Source organism: Oncorhynchus nerka, linkage group LG16 (genome assembly GCF_034236695.1).
Source record: "Oncorhynchus nerka isolate Pitt River linkage group LG16, Oner_Uvic_2.0, whole genome shotgun sequence".
NCBI classification, from domain to species: Eukaryota; Metazoa; Chordata; class Actinopteri; order Salmoniformes; family Salmonidae; genus Oncorhynchus; species Oncorhynchus nerka.
Window position 1 is genome coordinate 12,193,927 of NC_088411.1, and position 21,535 is coordinate 12,215,461.

The 21,535-nt window shown below is 42.3% G+C and overlaps 1 protein-coding gene across 2 annotated transcripts; it reads left to right on the top strand.

Annotated features, from left to right (window-relative positions):
• Window positions 1–309: 309 nt before the first annotated feature.
• On the top strand, window positions 310–21,388 carry LOC115144029 (cone cGMP-specific 3',5'-cyclic phosphodiesterase subunit alpha'-like). 2 transcript variants are annotated; one of them, XM_029684644.2, is made up of 22 exons: window positions 310–963; window positions 2,343–2,495; window positions 9,813–9,902; window positions 10,184–10,324; window positions 10,469–10,543; window positions 10,657–10,724; window positions 10,855–10,921; window positions 11,044–11,091; window positions 11,294–11,443; window positions 11,548–11,691; window positions 11,937–12,002; window positions 12,123–12,269; window positions 12,721–12,828; window positions 14,204–14,313; window positions 14,446–14,533; window positions 15,152–15,252; window positions 15,366–15,473; window positions 15,606–15,669; window positions 15,830–15,904; window positions 16,026–16,109; window positions 16,482–16,626; window positions 19,605–21,388. In XM_029684644.2, exons 1-22 carry the CDS (start codon window positions 496–498, stop codon window positions 19,649–19,651), a joined length of 2,547 nt encoding a protein of 848 aa, XP_029540504.1. In that variant the 5' UTR covers window positions 310–495; the 3' UTR covers window positions 19,652–21,388. The 2 variants fall into 2 exon arrangements, with proteins under 2 accessions (XP_029540504.1, XP_029540503.1); XM_029684643.2 differs by having other exon boundaries at window positions 311–963; window positions 19,602–21,388.
• The last annotated feature ends 147 nt before the right edge of the window (window positions 21,389–21,535 follow it).

Consider the following 21,535-nt stretch of genomic DNA (forward strand, 5'->3'; position numbering starts at 1 on the left):
GAATATTTGCTTGGAACTATAGTGGGGAACTGAAGCATTGTTCTTCAAGGTCAACTGTCCAAATATTTCCTACTCAGTGGGCCAATTGGGTAAAAAGTCTATTGATGAGTCAACCATTTTGTCCAAAAATGAACTTTCTATACCACAGCTGCAGTAAGAGATAGAGCTCCAACAACCTACCTCCCTTGCCTCAGATTGGATTGTCCAATATAAAATGATCTGTGTTGGGATTTGCAGGTTAAGAAAGCTTAAGGGCTTTAATTTCATGACGTCACATTAATTAGCGGACACTTTGATCCTTTCAGCCTGTAAGCCACCACATTCAGTCAGCTTGTAGCGTAGTACAGGACGTTTTGGTGATTTGTCTGGGACCACAGCAGAGGATGCACGTCGGCGCAAACGGAGGCCACTAACGAAGCACCTTTTACACTTCCCTTTCGACTTTCCCGTGTGATGCGTCTGTAACAGAAGGGAGGGAAAAGCAAACAATTCAAAATGGGAGACAAGGATAGTGTGGAAAAGTACCTGGAGAACAATCCCCAGTTCGCTAAAGAGTACTTTGATAAAAAGTTGCGCCCCGAATTCATCTCGACAGCATTCACAGAAAATCTTGAGATCAAAGATCCGACTTCGTTCAAAGATGTCTCCCAAATTCAGGAGGCCAACCTCATCTTTGACCTTGTCAAAGAAATGCAATCAGAAATCGTTATGGAAAAAGCATTGCACAAGGTCCTGCAGAGAGTTTGCATGATTTTGAACGCTGACCGGTGCAGTTACTTTGATCTTCGATCTAGAAACGGAATACCTGAGCTTACAACGATGCTCTTCAATGTCACCCCTAGCACCAAATTTGAGGAGAACCTCGTCAACCCCACTGGTGAGATTGTGTTTCCAATCGACATGGGTGTAGTTGGATACACAGCGCACTCCAAAAAGATGCAAAACATTCCGGATGTTACCAAGGTGAGTGCCATTGTCAGCAGGTGCCCACCCGCCAAAGTGTGTGTAAAGATTGTACATGCGCCACCAAAGCACCCATAAAATGTCCAAAAGCAGTCGCAGTTTACACACAATTGTTTGTGTCAGATCTAAATTCTTAAAAATGTATTTTGTTTCTCACATAGGTTAGACATTTTAATTGACGCAGATTTGAGAAGATAGTTAAAGAAATATAAAGTGTTCATGCACGTCTCTGAAGGCGTAAGCCCATGAAGTTTAATGATTGTTATCTGTGTGCTATTTTTGTTCAATTCACTTGATGGATTTCTTGATGGTGTTGCCTAATAGTTTTGATTATCCAGAAGTCTGACCAAGGCAAACTTCCTAGTCTGATTAGGTGTACAGTAAAGTCAGCTTCAACAAGTATAAGTGCAATTACAAGTATGATGGAATGAGGGATTCATTCTAAATTTTAATGTTGACCACTGAGTTTCTACAATAAAATTGTGATTTTAATGGCTGTTATTCCCCTGTGTAGTGCAGAAAATTGCTTTTCCCTCCAGAAGCCCTACAAGTGTCATTATCTGGTTGATTTGCTAATTGAATACATTAATGTATTATATATATTTGTATAATTTAATTCAAGTCATCATGATAATATATTGTATCATATTCAAAACAAAAATGTCCAGTTTTATGACTGCAAAGATGTTGATGTTACAGTATGGACGACTGAAGAGAAAGCAGGTTGAATTTTGCCCTGGAGGCAAACTGAGCGAGTTCTGCTAGATGGGCCAGCTGCAAAGTCAAAATTGGCTATATCATATAAATTCATTAAACTAAAATTTGCTTTTTGGACATAATTTACAGTAAGTTTAGGGTTAGGCATTAGTGTAAGCAGTGTGGTTAAGGTTGGGGTGAGGTTTACATTTGTGGCTGTGCCAGCTAGTGACCATTCTGCAGAGCTGCCTCCAGGACAAGATTCATGACAATAAATGCCAACCAGCTAAAACAAATCTGTATTGCAATTGGTCAACATACTGTAGAATACTGGATGAACACCCTTATTACATGTATAAATTAACTACAAAATTCAAGTAGGGGTTCAATCTATGCTTTTTTTAGCCAGCGTATGTCCATGATGTTTCTCGTTTGATTAGCCCATGATATTTTCATTGATTGAAAATCATCTTTATTACTTTTAAGACAATGGTTATAGAATTGGGCCATTTACATGACAGGTGTCTTTTTTTAAATCTAGTGACTGTTAATTGTACTCAATAGGCCTTTCCACATGGCATTATCTTAGCCCAGGGCTAAGGAGACTGTTAGCCCTGGGCTTTATTGCAGTGTGAACGCAGCTAATGTCTTGATCCAATATACTCTTTTTTTTTCACTTCCAGAATAACCGCTTCAGTGACTTTGTGGACAAGCAGACAGGATACAAAACCAAAAACATGCTCACATACCCCATCATGGCTGATAAAGAATGCATTGGTGTTGTAATGGCACTAAACAAAATTGGGGCCGAAGAATTCTCAAAAGCCGACGAGGAAGTAAGTCCTGAGCTCTCAAAAGAAAAATACCAGTCTTAGAAAGGTTTCTCAGTGTTAGTAATTATGGGAATAACTTTTTTTTTAAATGTACAATTAATACATAATAGCACAATTCACACAGCACAGGACATATACAGATACTGTATAACCTATATTACCCCAGTAATCAATATTCATGATGTTAAGTCCCCTATTTGGGTGGTTCTGGATCGGTTCCGACGGACATTTTGGTGGACAAATCGCTCTGTGAACGTCGTAGGGTCCCGTGTCTTATATAGTGTCAGAAAGCCCCATATCTCCATAGTAAAAAAAAAACACTAACACTAAAAATTTTTAATTAGAAATCTAAATAAAATCCTACAGGATTTTATCCAATAGGACTAGCAAATCAGATAGGATTTTTCTTTTTACATTTTAGTCATTTAGCAGATAATCTTATCCAGGGAGACTTACAGTAGTGAGTGCAAACATTTTCATACTGGTCCCCCGTGGGAATCGAACCCAAAACCCTGGCATTGGAAGTGCTATGCTCTATCAAGTGAACCACACAGAATCCTGTAGAATTTCAATGTTTTTTTTCTCCTATACGATTTCTATTGATTTTGTTGACGGGCATTACATTACATTCTTAAAAAATATATATTTTTTACCCCTTTTCTCCCCAATTTCGTGGTATCCAATTGTTAGTAGTTACTATCTTGTCTCATCGCTACAACTCCCGTACGGGCTCGGGAGAGACGGTCAAAAGCCATGCTTCCTCCGAAACACAACCAAACCAAGCCGCACTGCTTCTTAACACAGCGCGCATCCAACCCGGAAGCCAGCCGCACCAATGTATCGGAGGAAACACCGTGCACCTGGCGACCTGGTTAGTGTGCACTGCACCCGGCCCGCCACAGGAGTCGCTAGTGCGCGATGAGACAAGGATATCCCTACTGGCCAAACCCTCTCTAACCCGGACGAAGCTAGGCCAATTGTGCATCGCCCATGGACCTCCTGGTCGCGGCCTGGGCTCGAACCCAGTCAATTATCTTCAGGTTTTTTATTTCCCTCTCCCTATCCCAACATAAAGAGGACAAAGGGATTGTTCCCTTTTTTGTATGCATAGCTGACAAATAAACAGTTGAAGTTGGAAGTTTACATACACTTAGGTTAGAATCATTAAAACTCGTTTTTCAACCACTCCACAAATTTCTTGTTAGCAAACTATAGGTATAAGTCGGTTAGGACATCGACATCATTCATTTTTCCAACAATTGTTTACATACAGATTATTTCACTTATAATTCACGGTATCACAATTCCAGTGGGTCAGAAGTTTACATACACTAAGTTGACTGTGCCTTTAAACGGCTTGGAAAATTCCAGAAAATTATGTCATGGCTTTAGAAGCTTCTGATCATCATTTGAGTCAATTGGAGGTGTACCCGTGGATGTATTTCAAGTCCTACCTTCAAACTCAGTGCCTCTTTGCTTGATATCATGGGAAAATCTAAAGAAAGCAGTCAAGTCTGGTTCATCCTTTGGAGCAATTTCCATACGCCTGAAGGTACCACGTTCATCTGCACAAACAATAGTACGCAAGTATAAACACCATGGGACCACGCAGCCATCATTCCGCTCAGGAAGGAGACGCGTTCTGTCTCCTAGAGATGAACATACTTTGGTGCGAAAAGTGCAAATCAATCCCAGAACAACAGCAAAGGACCTTATAAAGATGCTGGAGGAAACAGGTACAAAAGTATCTATATTCACATTAAAACAAGTCCTATATCGACATAAACTGAAAGGCCGCTCAGCAAGGAAGAAGCCACTGCTCCAAAACCGCCATAAAAAAGCCAGACTACGGTTTGCAACTGCACATGGGGACACAGATCGTACTTTTCAATGTCCGTTGTTCTGATGAAGCAAAAATAGAACTCTTCGGCCATAATGACCATCGTTATTTTGGAGGAAAAAGGTGGAGTCTTGCAAGCCGAAGAACACCATCCCAACCGTGAAGCACGGGGGTGGCAGCATCATATTGTGGGGGTGCTTTGCTGCAGGAGGGACTGGTGCACTTCACAAAATAGATGGCATCATGAATCAAAAATCAAATCAAATCAAATGTATTTGTCACATACACATGGTTAGCAGATGTTAATGCGAGTGTAGCGAAATGCTTTTGCTTCCAGTTCCGACAACGCAGTAATAACCAATGAGTAATCTAACTTAACAATTCCAAAACTACTACCTTATACATACAAGTGTAAAGGGATAAAGAATATGTACATAAAGATATGTGAATGAGTGATGGTACAGAACGGCATAGGCAAGATGGAGTAGATGGCATAGAGTACAGTATATACATATGAGATGAGTAATGTAGGTTATGTAAACAAAGTGGCATAGTTTAAAGTGGCTAGTGATACATGTATTACATAAAGATGCAGTAGATGATATAGAGTACAGTATATACATATGAGATGAGTAATGTAGGGTATGTAAACATTATATTAAGTAGCATTGTTTAAAGTGGCTAGTGATATATGTTTACATCAATTTCCATTATTAAAGTGGCTTGAGTTGAGTCAGTGTGTTGGCAGCAGCCACTCAATGTTAGTGGTGGCTGTTTAACAGTCTGATGGCCTTGAGATAGAAGCTGTTTTTCAGTCTCTCGGTCCCTGCTTTGATGCACCTGTACTGACCTCGCCTTCTGGATGATAGCGGGGTGAACAGGCAGTGGCTCGGTTGGTTGTTGTCCTTGATGATCTTTATGGCCTTCCTGTGACATCGGGTGGTGTAGGTGTCCTGGAGGGCAGGTAGTTTTCCCCCAGTGATGCGTTGTCTCGAGGGCAAGTAGTTTTCCCCCAGAGACCCAGGGTCTCGAGCTTGGTGACAAGTTTGGAGGGTACTATGGTGTTAAATGCTGAGCTGTAGTCGATGAACAGCATTCTCACATAGGTATTCCTCTTGTCCAGATGGGTTAGGGCAGTGTGCAGTGTGGTTGCGATTGCGTCGTCTGTGGACCTATTTGGGTGGTAAAGCAAATTGGAGTGGGTCTAGGGTGTCAGGTAGGGTGGAGGTGATATGGTCCTTGACTAGTCTCTCAAAGCACTTCATGATGACGGAAGTGAGTGCTACGGGGCGGTAGTCGTTTAGCTCAGTTACCTTAGCTTTCTTGGGAACAGGGACAATGGTGGCCCTCTTGAAGCATGTGGGAACAGCAGACTGGGATAAGGGTCGATTGAATATGTCCGTAAACACACTAGTCAGCTGGTCTGCGCATGCTCTGAGGACGCGGTGAGGGTTAACACGTTTAAATGTTTGACTCACGTCGGCTGCAGTGAAGGAGAGTCCGCAGGTTTTGGTAGCGGGCCGTGTCAGTGGCACTGTATTGTCCTCAAAGCGGGCAAAAAAGTTATTTAGTCTGTCTGGGAGCAAGACATCCTGGTCCGTGACGGGGCTGGTTTTCTTTTTGTAATCCATGATTGACTGTAGACCCTGCCACATACCTCTTGTGTCTGAGCCGTTGAATTGCGACTCTACTTTGTCTCACTAATGGCTTAGCTTGTTTGATTGCCTGATGGAGGGAATAGCTACGCTGTTTGTATTCGGTCAGCCGGTTACGACAGAGCCTGGGCGCGAACCCAGAGTCTCTGGTGGCACAGCTGGTGCTGCAGTACTGCGCCCTTAACCACTGCGCCACCCGGGAGGCCCTGTCAATGTTGTTGTTGGACGCAATGCGGAACATATCCCAATCCACGTGATCGAAGCAGTCTTGAAGCGTGGAATCAGATTGGTCAGACCAGCGTTGAACAGACCTGAGCGCGGGAGCTTCTTGTTTTAGTTTCTGTCTGTAGACTGGGAGCAACAAAATGGAGTCGTGGTCAGCTTTCCCGAAAGGAGGGCGGGGGAGGGCCTTATATGCGTTGCGGAAGTTAGAATAACAATGATCTAGGGTTTTACCAGCCCTGGTTGCGCAATCGACATGCTGATACAATTTAGGGAGTCTTGTTTTCAGATTAGCCTTGTTAAAATCCCCACCTACAATGAATGCAGCCTCAGGATATGTGGTTTCCAGTTTGCATAGAGTCAAATAAAGTTTGTTCAGGGCCATCGATGTGTCTGCTTGGGGGGGAATATTTACGGCTGTGATTATAATCGAAGAGAATTCCCTTGGTAGATAATACAGTCGACATTTGATTGTGAGGAATTCTAAGTCAGGTGAACAGAAGGACTTGAGTTCCTGTGGGTTGTTATGATCACACCAGGCTGAGGCTGGAAAATTATGTGGATATATTGAAGCAACATCTCAAGACATCAGTCAGGAAGTTAAAGCTTGGTCGCAAATGGGTCTTCCAAATGGACAATGACCCCAAGCATACTTCCAAAGTTGTGGCAAAATGACTTAAGGACAACAAAGTCAAAGTATTGGAGTGGCCATCACAAAGCCCTGACCTCAATCCTATAGAAAATGTGTGGGCAGAACTGAAAAAGTGTGTGCAGCAAGGAGGCCTACAAACCTGACTCAGTTACACCAGCTTTGTCAGGAGGAATGGGCCAGAATTCACCCAACTTATTGTGAGAAGCTTGTGGAAGGCTACCCTAAACATTTGACCCAAGTTCAACAATTTAAAGGCAATGCTGCCAAATACTAATTGAGTGTATGTAAACTTCTGACACACTGGGAATGTGATGAAAGAAATAAAGCTGAAAGAAATAATTCTCTCTACTATTATTCTGACATTTCACATTCTTAAAATAAAGTGGTGATCCTAACTGACCTAAGACAGGGAATTTTTACGAGAATTAAATGTCAGGAATTGTGAAAAACTTGGTTTAAATGTATTTGGATAAGGTGTATGTAAACTTCCAACTTCAACTGTATATAAAATGAATTAATGCTTATCTTTGTGCTATTGTACCTAAACATGTATTTTCCTTTGCAAATAAGGAATGTAAAGATTCTGTACATTCTAAGGGGAAAACCCCCCCCAAACATCTCGTGTTATTGTAACATTGTCTATAGTATTGTATGTTATATTGTAATGTCTAATTCAAAGACAAGAAGTTGCATGAATAAGCATCATATCAAATAACTCAATTGAGTGTTGGAGAGTTTGTTGAAAAAGGTGTACTGTATTGGTGGTCAGACTGTAAATGAACTTACAGCCTTGAATATCTCCCATATTGTGGTGGTGAATAAAACTGAAATTAATATACAACAGTTGCTTTTTGTACTGGAACAAATGACAACAAACTATCATTTAATGGGTTCAATTAAGAAAATATGTTCTAGTAGGATTCTGATTGGGGTGACAAGATCCTACAATCCTATAGGAATGTTTGGTATCGATAATTCCCCATTGGATTCAATGGAGAAACACATTTTTGATATCAATAATTCCATTGTTTATATAAATAAGTCAGGTTGCTCTCGATGGTGCAGCTGTTGAACCTTTTGAGGATCTGAGGACCCATGCCAAATCTTTTCAGTCACCTGAGGGGGAATAGGTTTTTTTGTGCCCTCTTCACGACTGTCTTGGTGTGCGTGTTAGTTTGTTGTTAGTTTGTTGGTGATGTGGACGCCAAGGAACTTAAAGCTCTCAACCTGCTCCACTGCAGCACTGTCGATGAGAATGGGGGTGTGCTCGGTCCTCCTTTTTCTTTGTCTTGATCACGTTGAGGGAGAGGTTGTTGTCCTGGCACCACACGGCCAGGTCTCTGACATCCTCCCTATAGTCTCATCGTTGTCGGTTGCCAGGCCTAACACTGCTGTGTCATCGGCAAACTTGATGATGGTGATGGAGTCGTGCCTGACCATGAAGTCATGAGTGAACAGGAGTAACAGGAGGGGACTGAGCATGCACCCCTGAGGGGTCCCCGTGTTGAGGATCAGCGTAGAGGATGTGTTGTTCCCTGCCGTCACCATCTGGGGGTGGCCCATCAGGAAGTCCAGGATCCAGTTGCAGAGGGATGTGTTTAGTCCCAGGGTCCTTAGCTTAGTGATGAGCTTTGAGGGCACTATGGTGTTGAATGCTGAGCTGTAGTCAATGAATAGCATTCTCACATAGGTGTTCCTTTTGTCCAGATGGGAATGGGCAGTGTTGAGTGCAATAGAGATTGCGTCATCTGTGGATCTGTTGGGGCGGTATGCAAATTGGAGTGGGTCTAGGGTTTCTGGGATAATGGTGTTGATATGAGCCTATACCAGCCTTTCAAAGCACTTCATGGCTACAGACATGAGTGCTACGGGTCGGTAATCATTTAGGCAGGTTACCTTAGTGTTCTTGGGCACAGGGACTATGGTGGTCTGCTTGAAACATGTTGGTATTACCGACTCAGTCAGGGACAGGTTGAAATTGTCAGTGAAGACACTTGCCAGTTGGTCAGCTCATGCTTGGAGTACACGTACTGGTAATCCGTCTGGCCCTGCGGCCTTGTGAATGTTGACCTATTTAAAGGTCTTACTCACATCGGTTACGGAGAGCGTGATCACACAGTCACCTGGAACAGCTGGTGCTCTCATGCATGTTTCAGTGTTACTTGCCTCGAGCGAGCATAGAAGTAATTTAGCTCGTCTGGTAGGTATGTGTCACTGGGCAGCTCGTAGTCTGTAATAGTTTGCAAGCCCTGCCACATCCGACGAGCGTCAAAGCCGGTGTAGTACGATTCAATCATAGAGTTACGGGATCGTAAAACGACGGCCATCTCCATCAGCGCCATTATCAAATTATTATTGAATTATCCTGGTATAGAAACTTGATCAATTTTCTGGAAAATAGTCATCCTTTAACTGTCACTAAGTATAATCATATTTATTTTACAGTTCTAAGAAACGTGAAATCTTATATTAAGTCATTTATAATGTGATTGTTGCTATATTTAGAAAGCATTTCAGTCATTTCAAGCCCTAATGCCCCACTTTTTCTAAATAGGAAGAAAATCATATACTGTACTTGAGCTTGTGTCCTACAAAGTGAGTACACCACAGCAAATAATAACTATTTTTACTAGAAAGGTGAGTTCCAGACCTTTATAAAACTATGCAACTTTACCAGTTGTTGTTTATGACCAACTCATGAAAAGTAATTACGTTTTGGTATGTCTATTTAGGCGGAAAAAATTGTTTTGCCATATAATTCAACTGTTTAAAAGCCACACTGATACCGCCACAAAACTATCAGGTTCTCTCTCGATCATGAGAAGTGGCGATACTGCATATTCAATGTTAGCACGGTGTGAGGGATGTATGACATCAGTAGTCTGGACATCACCTCAGATGAATGCCTGTCTGCTGTACTGATGATTGATTTCATTGGATTTGGTTTTCAGCTCTGGAACAAGTACATGGTCTTTGCACACGTCATTGCCCTGCAGCATCACACTGCATACATGTTCAACGTGGAATCCAGGAGGAGTCAGGTAAGAATCCAGTGAACCCCATCATTCAACATGAGCTGTCCGTCAACTGTGTCAATCATGCTGGCCCTTGAATACAAAGACACAGTTCACCAAGGTAATTTTCTATTAGTGTCTGACACAAGAATAAGATGATAAGATGAGTGGTATAATATATCAGTAATATATCAATGATCATCATAATATATCATCATATCAGTTAAAGTTTCCTGTACAGCCATGTTATTCCACTATAACAGTTTCCCTAAAGAAAATGATTCATTTTTCTCCATTTGTTTCTCAAGGTACTTCTGTGGTCTGCCAGCAAAGTGTTTGAAGAGTTGACAGACATTGAGAGACAGTTCCACAAAGCTCTGTACACTGTGAGAATCTACCTCAATTGTGAAAGATACTCTGTGGGCCTCTTGGACATGACCAAAGAGAAGGTTTGTTACTAGTGTATAGTATGCTGAGTCATATTGCTGTTTTGTCACTGTCTTGATATCGGTGCCATTTTGGATCTGCTCCCTCTGTGGTTGCTAAATGGATACACTGAAGCCCTGACTGCTGTCTTCCCTCTCTTCATGCAGGAGTTCTACGATGAGTGGCCAGTGAAGCTGGGAGACGTACCGCCATACAGCGGACCAAAGACCCCCGACGGAAGGGTAAAGGACCGATTTTCCTTTGATATGATTTTCGCCAAGCATTCTGCTCTTTCCTCTACTGCCTTGTCTATGGCACAATCACAGCCGGTGACTGTTGTTCTGTGCGTCTGCAGGAAGTCATCTTCTACAAGATTATTGACTATCTCTTAGAAGGACCCAAAGAGGAAATCAAAGTCATACCGTAAATACCAGTAGCTTCTTGTTAGAAAGCATTCATTATTATTATTATGCTCTCTGAATGAACACAAAAAAGTGTCAAAGTACCCAAATCTATCACTCACTCTCTTACTCCCTCCCTCTGTTCCATGCAGGGGACCTCCTATTGACCACTGGGCCCTGGTCAGTGGGCTCCCCACCTATGTTTCTGAGAATGGCTTTGTAAGTTGATGTGAAAGAGTGCATGTAGTCCATACATTAACCACAGACAATATACTATCCACAAGCATGTAGGGCCTACTGTAGACAGGGATTTTACTGAAATATGTCTTCTTCCCCTGCAGATTTGTAACATGATGAATGTTGCCGCTGATGACTACTTCAAATTCCAGGTGAGGAGTCTGGGCCCCAATTGGATGGATGGTATTAGGTATAGGATGACCTTGGTGTTACAATATATTGAGTCCTCAGCAACACATGCTATTTGAAGAGGACCACCAGCCCTCAGATTGGTGTTGTATTCCTAAAATGCAATATTCTAGGGATAATTCTCAAAATGTTTACAAATCGACTTCATGCTGTTTTGTCTTTCAGAAAGAGGCTGTGGATGAGACAGGTTTCGTCATCAAGAACGTCTTGTCCCTTCCCATCGTCAACAAAAAGGAAGAAATTGTGGGTATTGCCACTTTCTTCAACAGGAAAGATGGTAAACCATTCGATGAGCACGACGAACAGATCACTGAGGTGAGTGCATAGACATCAGTCATATCAACCACTTCACTCGTAAATTCTGTCATGAGTTACATGTGAATGTATGAGGTGGTAAATGGCTGTCTGCATTGTTCCAGGCCCTCACTCAGTTCCTGGGATGGTCGGTGCTCAACTGCGACACGTACGACAGACTGAACAGGATGGAGTGGAGAAAGGACATCGCCCAGGAGATGCTCATGTGTCAGAGCAGATGCACTAACACTGAAATGCAGAGTATCCTGGTGAGACCTGAGACATGTTAGATTCATAGAGGAAACTAGCCTCATGGGACAAACCTTTGATAATCTTTTCTCTTTAAGCTATAAAAATAAAAATTAAATATAAACAGAATTAGTGTGCGACTCTCCTTATTTTTTTATAGCTCATAGTTTATCTGCCGTTAGTCAGGACCTCTACATAAAATTGTTTTCTCTGGGTGTGCGCCAGCTCATGTTTTTTTTTATTTCACCCTTTTCTCTTTCCACAGAACACAAAGGAGAAGTTTGATGCCGAACCAGAGGACTGTGACCAGAAAGAGATGTACAAGCTCTTGGTAAGACCCATGTATAAGACTGTCAGTGAAAGTGGGTAGAGACACAGTAATAATGGAGCCCAGAGTGGTGTTTGAATGATCAATCAATAAATATATGGCTATTATTTTGCCCTTCTGTAGAGATCGAACTGCCCCGTGGCCATAGACGTAGACCTGCTGCTGTTCTCCTTCAGTGACTTCCCTGTGACAGAGCACGGCCTTATCATGTGTGGAATTCGCTGCTTCTTTGAGCTGAACGTGGTGGAGAAGTTCAAAGTGCCCGCAGAGGTCAGTCATGAAGCCCATGGCTAGTAAAACAAACATATTCATTTCAGAGGTATTTATTTAGTTGTGACCTCAGCATTATACATTACGTGTCCCCAGAATGCATGCAATGTATGTACTGTAGATGACTCAATATATTAACAAAGCTTTTGCCTTTTTGGTATCTAATTTATTTTGTTGAGTCTAATGTTTTCCAAATACAAGGCCATGTCCTACTGGTTTGGTCAAATAGAGCAGTGGTTCCCAACCAGGGGCACTAGGACCATCCACTACTTGAGAAGACTCATGAGACCATAGGCCTACTGGTAAAATGCCCATGAGGGGCTTCATCAGGGGGACTCCGGGCAGAGAAACATTCTGTTGGTGGTAATGTAACCGAAAAAGGTTGGGAACCACTGATATAGATCATTAGTAAAGTCATGGCTAATTGTTTCCTCTCCACATGTACAACCAGACCCTGACCCGATGGATGTACACTGTCCGGAAAGGTTACCGTGACATCACCTACCACAACTGGAGACACGGCTTCAATGTGGGCCAGACCATGTTCTGTCTTCTACAGGTGAGTCCCTCTACTCCTTCAGTACCAATAATACCACCTGATACCTACAGTGCCATGAACAATTATTTTCCCCCTTTCTGATTTTCTCAATTTGTTCATATTTTTGATACTGTTATCAGATCTTCAACCGAAATGTAATATTAAATAAAGGGAACCTGAGTTCACCAAAAAAAGTTAAATTTTTTACATTTTTAACCCAATTCCCCTGGGTGAAAAAGTAATTGCCCCCTTACAATAACTCAATAACTGTTTGTGCCACCTTTAACTGCAATGACTGCAACCAAATGCTTCATGTAATTGTTGATCAGTCTCTCACATCGCTGTGGAGGAATTTTGGCCCACTTTTCCATGCAGATCTGCTTTAACTCAGCGACATTTGTGGGTTTTCAAGCATGAATTAGTCGTTTCTAGTCCTGCCACAAAATCTCAATTGGGATTAGGTCTGGACTTTGACTAGGCCATTGCAAAACTTCACATTTGTTACTTTTTAACCATTTTCATGTGGACTTGATTGTGTGTTTTGGATCTTGCTGCATGACCCAGCTGCGCTTCAGCTTCAGCTCACAGATGGATGGCCTGACATTCTCCAATTCTCTGATACAGAGCAGAATTCATGGTTCCTTCTATTAAGGCAAGTCATCCAGGTCCTGAGGCAGCAAAGCATCCCCAAACCATCACACTACCACCACCATTCTTGACTGTTGGTATAAGGTTCTTATTGTGGAATGCAGTGCTTGGTTTTCGCCAGACATAATGTCCAAAACGTCCAAAACGTTGACTCAAGTTTGTCGAAAAGCACCTGGAAGCACCTGGATGATCATCAAGACTCTTGAAAGGAAGTTCTATGGACAGATGAGTCAAAATTATAACTTTTTGGATGACATTGGCACCACTATGCCTTTGGTTGGAGTCATTGCAGCATAAGGTGGCACAACCAGTGTAAGGGGGCAATTACTTTTCCCCACAGGGTCATTGGGTGTTGCATAACTTTGTTTCTGAAATAAATATGTAATTGTTGTGTTATTTATTCACTCAGGGTCCCTTCACCTAATAGTTGGTTTTGGTTGAAGATCTAATAACATTCTGTATCAAAAAATATGCAAAAGTAGAGAAAATTAGAAATGGGGCAAATACTTTTCACTGCACTGTACATGGCTAAGTGTAGATTGTGCAGAATATCTGGACATTAAATCACCAAAAGAAGAGTAGTTCAAAGTTCCTATTTATTTAGAGAAACATTGATGATGCCAACCAAAGGCTGCCCACTAATGATAATTGTTCTATCACCTGACATATCCATTTTGTTCGATAGTGGATCACCCCACCCCTCCCATTTTGTTTGATAATGAATCAGACCACCCTTTTGCTTCTTCAGACAGGCAGGCTGAGGAAATATTACTCTGACCTGGATGCCTTTGCCATGGTGGCTGCTGCATTCTGCCACGATATTGACCACAGGGGGACCAACAACTTATACCAGACAAAGTAAGACCCCCTCTGTTTACCTATGAGCACTCAAACCACTCCCTAAATAATCACTGTTTAGTTGTCTGTTCTTGGTTTGGAAGGTGTTGTTTGGGGTCTAATGATTGTGTTACCGCTCTCTCTGACCTGCAGGAGTGGATCGCCTTTAGCCAAACTGCACGGATCCTCCATCATGGAGAGGCACCATCTGGAATATAGCAAGACGCTCATGGCTGAGGAGGTTCGAGACCCCGACTCCTGTTACGGCTGTGGCCAAAATGGCACCCCGTTTCCTATTACATTTGAGTAATTTAGCAAACGCTCTTATCCAGAGCGACTTACAGTAGTGAGTGCATACAATTTTGCCAGTTATCAGTTGCCGCCTTCATCCACCTTTCCAGACGTTTGGGAGATAGGACTCCTGTATCCGCCTTGCCAGACGTTTGGGAGATAGGACTCCTGTGTCCGCCTTGCCAGACGTTTGGGAGATAGGACTCCTGTGTCCGCCTTGCCAGACGTTTGGGAGATAGGACTCCTGTGTCCGCCTTGCCAGACGTTTGGGAGATAGGGTTTGAGAGCCCAGTCTACCCTATATTTTCCTGTAACCCTGGGTGGGGGCCCTAACCGGGTGCTGTCAGCCGGAGCCAGCTGAGCCCGAGATTCGCGTGGGGCAGGGGCGTCACTCCCTGAGGTAGCATGCAAGGCAGAGCAGAGCAAAATAAGGGAAGTCAGAGCAACGCAAGCATGGCAAAGCTATGCTACCCGTTACCCCTACATAGTGCACTACTTTTGGCCAGCGTTTGCATACAAGGTAATTGTGGGAGTTGAATTCTTACCTTTTTCTCTACTCCCCCTTCAGAGCCTGAACATTTTTGTGAATCTCCAGAAGCGCCAGTTTGAGACTGTACAGCACTTGTTTGACGTCTGCATCATTGCCACTGATCTGGCTTTGTACTTCAAGTGGGTTTTTAACATTTGTTATGGACTCTGATATAGCTGCTTTTAAATATACTGAATCAATATCACTTTTGATGTGTGCAATGTTCTAACTTGACTGTTGGTCTGGCCCCCAGAAAAAGAACAATGTTCCAGAATATTGTGAACGCCACTGAGCCAATGGAAACCGAGAAGGACAAAATCGAGCACATTTCTAACAACGCCATCAGGAAGGAAATTATCATGTGAGTAGGAATGTTATTCTTTCCTCCATCTCAGGGATTTACTACACTTGAGGCAGTTGTGCACATTGTCGCAGTTCTCGGTTTCTTACATAATATGAATTAATATAACAATATAACCTTCTTGTGTATCAGGGCCATGATGATGACAGGTTGTGACTTGTCTGCCATCACCAAACCATGGGAGGTCCAGAGCAAGGTGGATACTATATCTGTCCACCATGTCATGAAACAAAACAACAAAGCAAAGACAATATATATATATATCCCAATTTCCTCAAGACAATATAGACCACAGGATGCTCTGATGTTTAAATTAGTACTGACACAATCTTTTCTATGAATTATCTACCTCCTAGGTGGCTCTAATGGTCGCAGCTGAGTTCTGGGAGCAAGGTGACTTGGAAAGGTCCGTTCTCGATCAGCAACCCATTGTGAGTTTATGAAGAAAACCCCTGTTTCTTTACAATATACTATATGTTTATAGAGTAATCACACATTTTTGTTCGTTCTCTGTTTGAGTTGATCTTCCCCATTAATTTCATTGATCCTCAGCCCATGATGGACAGAAACTGTGCAGCGGAGTTACCCAAGATGCAGTGCGGTTTCATTCAGTTTGTGTGTGCGTTCGTATACAAGGTAACTGCCCGGCTGGTTGAAGCTCAACAAAGCCCTGTTTTGTGTCTTAATTCATTGGAATCTGTTGATTAGAAAGAACTCAGCTTGTGTTATTTGTCATTGGGTATAATGTTCTATCAATTGTTTTTGGAAACGGAATCATCCTTTGAAAAATAGATGAGATCAGTGTCTCTGTGAACCATCAATGTCATCTTCAGTGAGGAGGTCATCCAGTTTAGACCACCACGAGTGACCAGTAAACCTATCCATCTACAAGTTTGCATCAGCTGAACTCCACAGCGGGAATGTTTTTGCACTGTGAGGAATATGTCAGGTTGAGTGACAGTCCCGAGCACGAGAATGCTTGCAATAATGGGGCCTACTTGTGTGCAGGAATTCTCGAGGTTCCACGTAGAGATCACCCCAATGTTTGATGGGCTGAACAACAACCTAAAGAACTGGAAAGAGCTGGCCGACATCCACGCCGCCAAGATGGCGGCCATTGAAGAAGAGAAAAAGAAGCTTGAAGCACCAGCAGGTAACTTTTGAAATACAGTCAGGTCTCAGCCAAGATATCAGGGTTGGAGTCAATTTTGAATGAAATTCAATTCAACCCATGAATTGAAATTCTATTTTGAATTGAATGTAACAAGAGTGTACACAAAACATTAGGAACACCTTCCTAATATTGAGTTGCAACCCCATTTGCCCTAAGAACAGCCTTAATTCATCAGGGCATGGACTCGTAAAGGGATGTTCCACAGGGATGCTGGTCCATGTTGACTCCAATGCTTCCCACAGTTGTGTCAAGTTGGCTGGATGTCCTTTGGGTGGGGGACCATTCTTGATACACAAGGGAAACTGTTGAGCATGAAAAACCCAGCAGAATTGCAGTTCTTGACACACTCAAAACAGTGCACCTGACACCTACTACCCCTTAAATCTTTATCTTGCCCATTTTTTTTATTTTAGTAGGCAAGTCAGTTAATAAGAACAAATTCCTATTTACAATGACGGCCTACCAGGAAACAGTGGGTTAACTGCCTTGTTCAGGGGCAGGACAACATATTTTGATATTGTCAGCTCAGGGATTCGATCCAGCAACTTTTCAGTTACTGGCCCAACGCTCTAACTACTAGGCTACCTGTCACCTCAATCACCCTCTGAATGGCACACATGCACAATCCATGTCTCAATTGTCTCAAGGCTTAAAAAACCTTCTTTAACCTGTCTCCTTCCCTTCATCTACACTGATTGAAGTGGATTTAACAAGTGACCTCAATAGGGTTCAAAGATTTCACCTGGATTCACTTGGTTAGTCTACGTCATGGAAAGAGCACATGTTCCTAATGTTTTGTGCACTCAGTGTATGTGCACTCAATTTTTTTAAACATTTGTATAAGATAAGATACACTATATCTACAAAAGTATGTGGACACCCCTTCAAACTAGTGGATTCGGCTATTTCAACCACACCCGTTGCTGACAGGTGTAAAAAAATCTAGCACACAGCCATGCAATCTCCATAGACAAACTTTTGCAGTAGAATGGACTTACTGAAGAGCTCAGTGACTTTCACCGAGGCACCATCATAGGATACCACATTTCCTACAAGTCAGTTCGTCAAATTTATGGCCTTGCTAGAGCTGCCTAGGTCAACTGTAAGTGCTGTTATTGTGAAGTGGAAACGTCTAGAAGCAACAATGGCTCAGAAACAAAGGGGGCCACACAAGCTCACAGAACGGGATCGACGGGGGCTGAAGCGTGTTGCGTGTAAAAATCGTCTGTCCTCAGTTCCAAACGGCCTCTGGAAGCAACTTCAGCACAATAACTTTTCGCCGGGAGCTTTATGAAATGCGTTTCCATGGCCGAGCAGCCGCACACATGCCTAAAATCACCATGCACAATGCCAAGCTGTCGGCTGGAGCAGTGGAAGCGCGGTCTCTGCGGTGATGAATCAAGCTTCACCATCTGGCAGTCCGACGGACGAATCTGGCATTGGCGGATGCCAGGAGAATGCTACCTGCCCAAACGCATACTGCCAACTGTAAAGTTTGATGGAGGAGGAATAATGGTCTGGGGCTGTTTTTAAGGGTTCGTGCTAGGCCCCTTAGTTCCAGTGAAGGGAAATCTTAACGCGGCAGCATACAATCACATTCTAGACGATTCTGTGTTTCCAACTTTGTGGCAACAGTTTGGAGAAGGCCCTTTCCTGTTTCAGCATGACAATGCCCCCGTGCACAAAGCAAAGTCCATACAGAAATGGCTTGTCAAGTTCGGTGTGGAAGAACTTGACTGGCCTGCACAGAGCCCTGACCTCAACCCCATCGAACACCTTTTGGTATTAATTGGTATGCCGACTGCGAGCCAGGCCTAATCGCCCAAAATCCGTGCCGATCTCACTAATGCTCTTGTGGCTGAATAGAAGCAGGTCTCAGCAGCAATGTTCCAACATCTAGTGGAAAGCCTTCCCAGAAGAGTGGAGGCTGTTATAGCAGCAACGGGGGAACCAGCTACATATTAATGACCATGATTTTGGAATGAGATGTTCGGAGAGCAGGTGTCCACATACTTTTTTTTTATCCCCCAAAGGGTGCTTAATAAAGTGATATAGTGATGTATAGAAGACATTAACCATAACATATTTATTGAATTAAATTTGCAGTTGCTACAACCATTTGTGGACTTATAAATTAATTATATGTACCCATTGATTCTTGAAGAATATAACTTATAAATGCCTTATGAGCTTAGTTCAACTGTCCGAAACCAAAATATAAGCTTGCTTTAATCCAATGTCTGTAAACAAAGTAAATGTAACAAACACTGCATAGCCTCAAAACATGGTTAAAAGTATATTTGTGATATCATAGATGGTCAGTCCTTGCATCCATAGCTCTGTTAATGAATTTCAGAGTGGTAACATTTCTCCAGGCCCATCCCTCAGCTTTTTTACCATAACAGGGGTGGGGTGTACGCTTTGCTATTGTTTCAAGTGCTGATTGCCACTTTGATATAAATTATATTCTATTGTGGCCAATTCGAATTCAATTCTAATTCAACAATTGAATTAGAATTAAAAGGCTATTTGCAGAATGGACCCAACCCTGCAAGAAACACTATTGTACAATCTCCCAAGAAATAGCAACACCGGTAAATAGCATACCATTCTTTTAGACACAGTGCCTAAAGCTTGTCCATGCACACAGATGCCAAGCCACCAGTGGCACAGCAGGCCACCGGACCATTTTTTTAGACAGGCTTTGGCTAAACATGTCAGACAGGGCTGAAAACGGACCGGCCCATCTGGCATTTGCCCAAAATGCCAGATGGCCAGTCCGCCCCTGAAGTTACCTTAGTTAAGTTATCAACAAATTAAGACCACCTTCTTACTCGTTATCTTGCTGCTTGCTGTCTTGCTATAAACACAAATCAATCTAAAAAAATTGATTTGTCTTGTGGTGTATGTTGTTGCTGCTTGCTGCCTTGCTGTCCTGCTTTCTGTTTGAACAGTAGAGGAGGCAGCAGAGGTTGGAAAGTCCAAGACCTGCACCATCGCCTAACCTCCTGGATTGTGCCCCAGTCCCGGCCGTGTGGCAGAGGATCCCTGGGCGCAGCAAGCAGTCAGTGGGGAGACCGTGTGAAGATGTGTCCCTGTGTGGACTGACTTAATCACTTCCCCTCATTCTCAGGACTTGTTAAGCCAATCCTGATGGATCGACACACTCATCGCAGATGTACCCGCAGCTGATGCATTACCATATCTTGACAGCGCACTTAAAGTAGAGCTTACCTTTCGCAGATAACTATAGGTACGACTTTATCGACAACTAACATAATCCAAGTAATGAAACAAACATTACATCTTAACATCTGTCAAATGGCATATACTGTATTTAATATATTTAGACATGTATTCTGTTTTGGGAAATATCTCCCTGTACATTTGTATCCATACTCTGATGATACATAAATATATTAGGGGGACAGTTCAGTGGACAAACTTTTATAACTGAGCTGTTTTATTAGAACAGGAAAAACTCAAACTTCTCAAACTTGAAACTTGTTTTAGCAAATGACAATTGACTTTACCCGGGGGCTAATATAATAGCAATGCTCAAAATGTGTACACACTCCTGAACCTTGTGAGGTTGCATTTATGTTGATATGCAAAAGTATATATTTTTTGATTGTCAGAGATTTTCTACTTCATGTATTTTACGAGTGGAGCTGAGTCAGTTCAAAGCCTAAGTCTTTAGATTCTATGAACTGATATGGTTCGAAGTCACATTTGAGCATCAGGTATCCATAGCAAACTTTGTGTTCAATTTTAAACTGCACATTTCCTCCAATAACTTGAAAATGTCATATATATGACGATAATATATTTGTGTATCATAAATTGCAATTCAATCATCTTTAAAAAAAATTGAGATTATGCTACTGTATCATGTATGTTTATGCTCCAAAGAAAAGTAGTTAATCACATAAATGTAAAATATGTGAAAATGAAACCTACAATCCCCCCCAAATTGTTGTGCTTGCTATTAGGAGGCAATCCTTGGTAAGGCTTCATCAGCGTTGTAAATATCTCCAGGTACCTGACCATAAGATGATTTGATGGGATTGAGTTTTACTTGTCAGTCGGCTTTTGAGATCTGCACAGCTTGAAACTTTAAATACCCTACTTACTGTAGATAAAGCAGGCTACCGAAGTCTTATATCTACTGTGTGTGAAAGGCAACATGTTTGTTTGATGGGGACAAGCCTGCAATGTGGCCTCAGTCAGACCAAAGTTCCTCTTCTCTTTGTTTGACCATTTGAGGCTTATTTGAGGACCGGTGTAAAATTAATTTAAGCAACAATGAGAAAGTGAATTGCAACGGGATTTCCATAAAGAAAATCTCCTTAGAAATCCTGCCAAGCAATCTCCTTTTGACCTACTGTAACAGGTGGCCAAGACATCTGCGGAGACATCCGTGAGTTGCCCTAAGCAGGAAACACAGGGCAGGCAAAGTTTGACTCCCTTGCTTATGCAATGTGCCCTCACTAAATCAATGGAAAATCAATCAAGAGCAGCAATCCAATGAGGGTGGCTTTGACAGCCACTCTACATCTTAAATGGATTCTCTGAATTTCTGTTCCTAGAGGTGCTGGGCGGGGCAGGCTGCTTGTGTTTGGGCTCCACAATGGGATAAGGCGAACAGTATGAGAAGCAATCTATTCTGCGCGTACGTTTAAAGGACACAAAATGTATATCTACTAATTCTATTGCGTTATCATTGAGAGATTAGAATTTGACATTTTTGATGAAAGGAATTCTACTGTATGTACGTGTCATAAGATGTAACAAAATAAAGGCATTCATCAAAGTCTGTGGGATTCTTGTCACATTCTTTAAACTTGCCCACTGAATTGAACAATTTTACCCACTACCCTTGAAATGG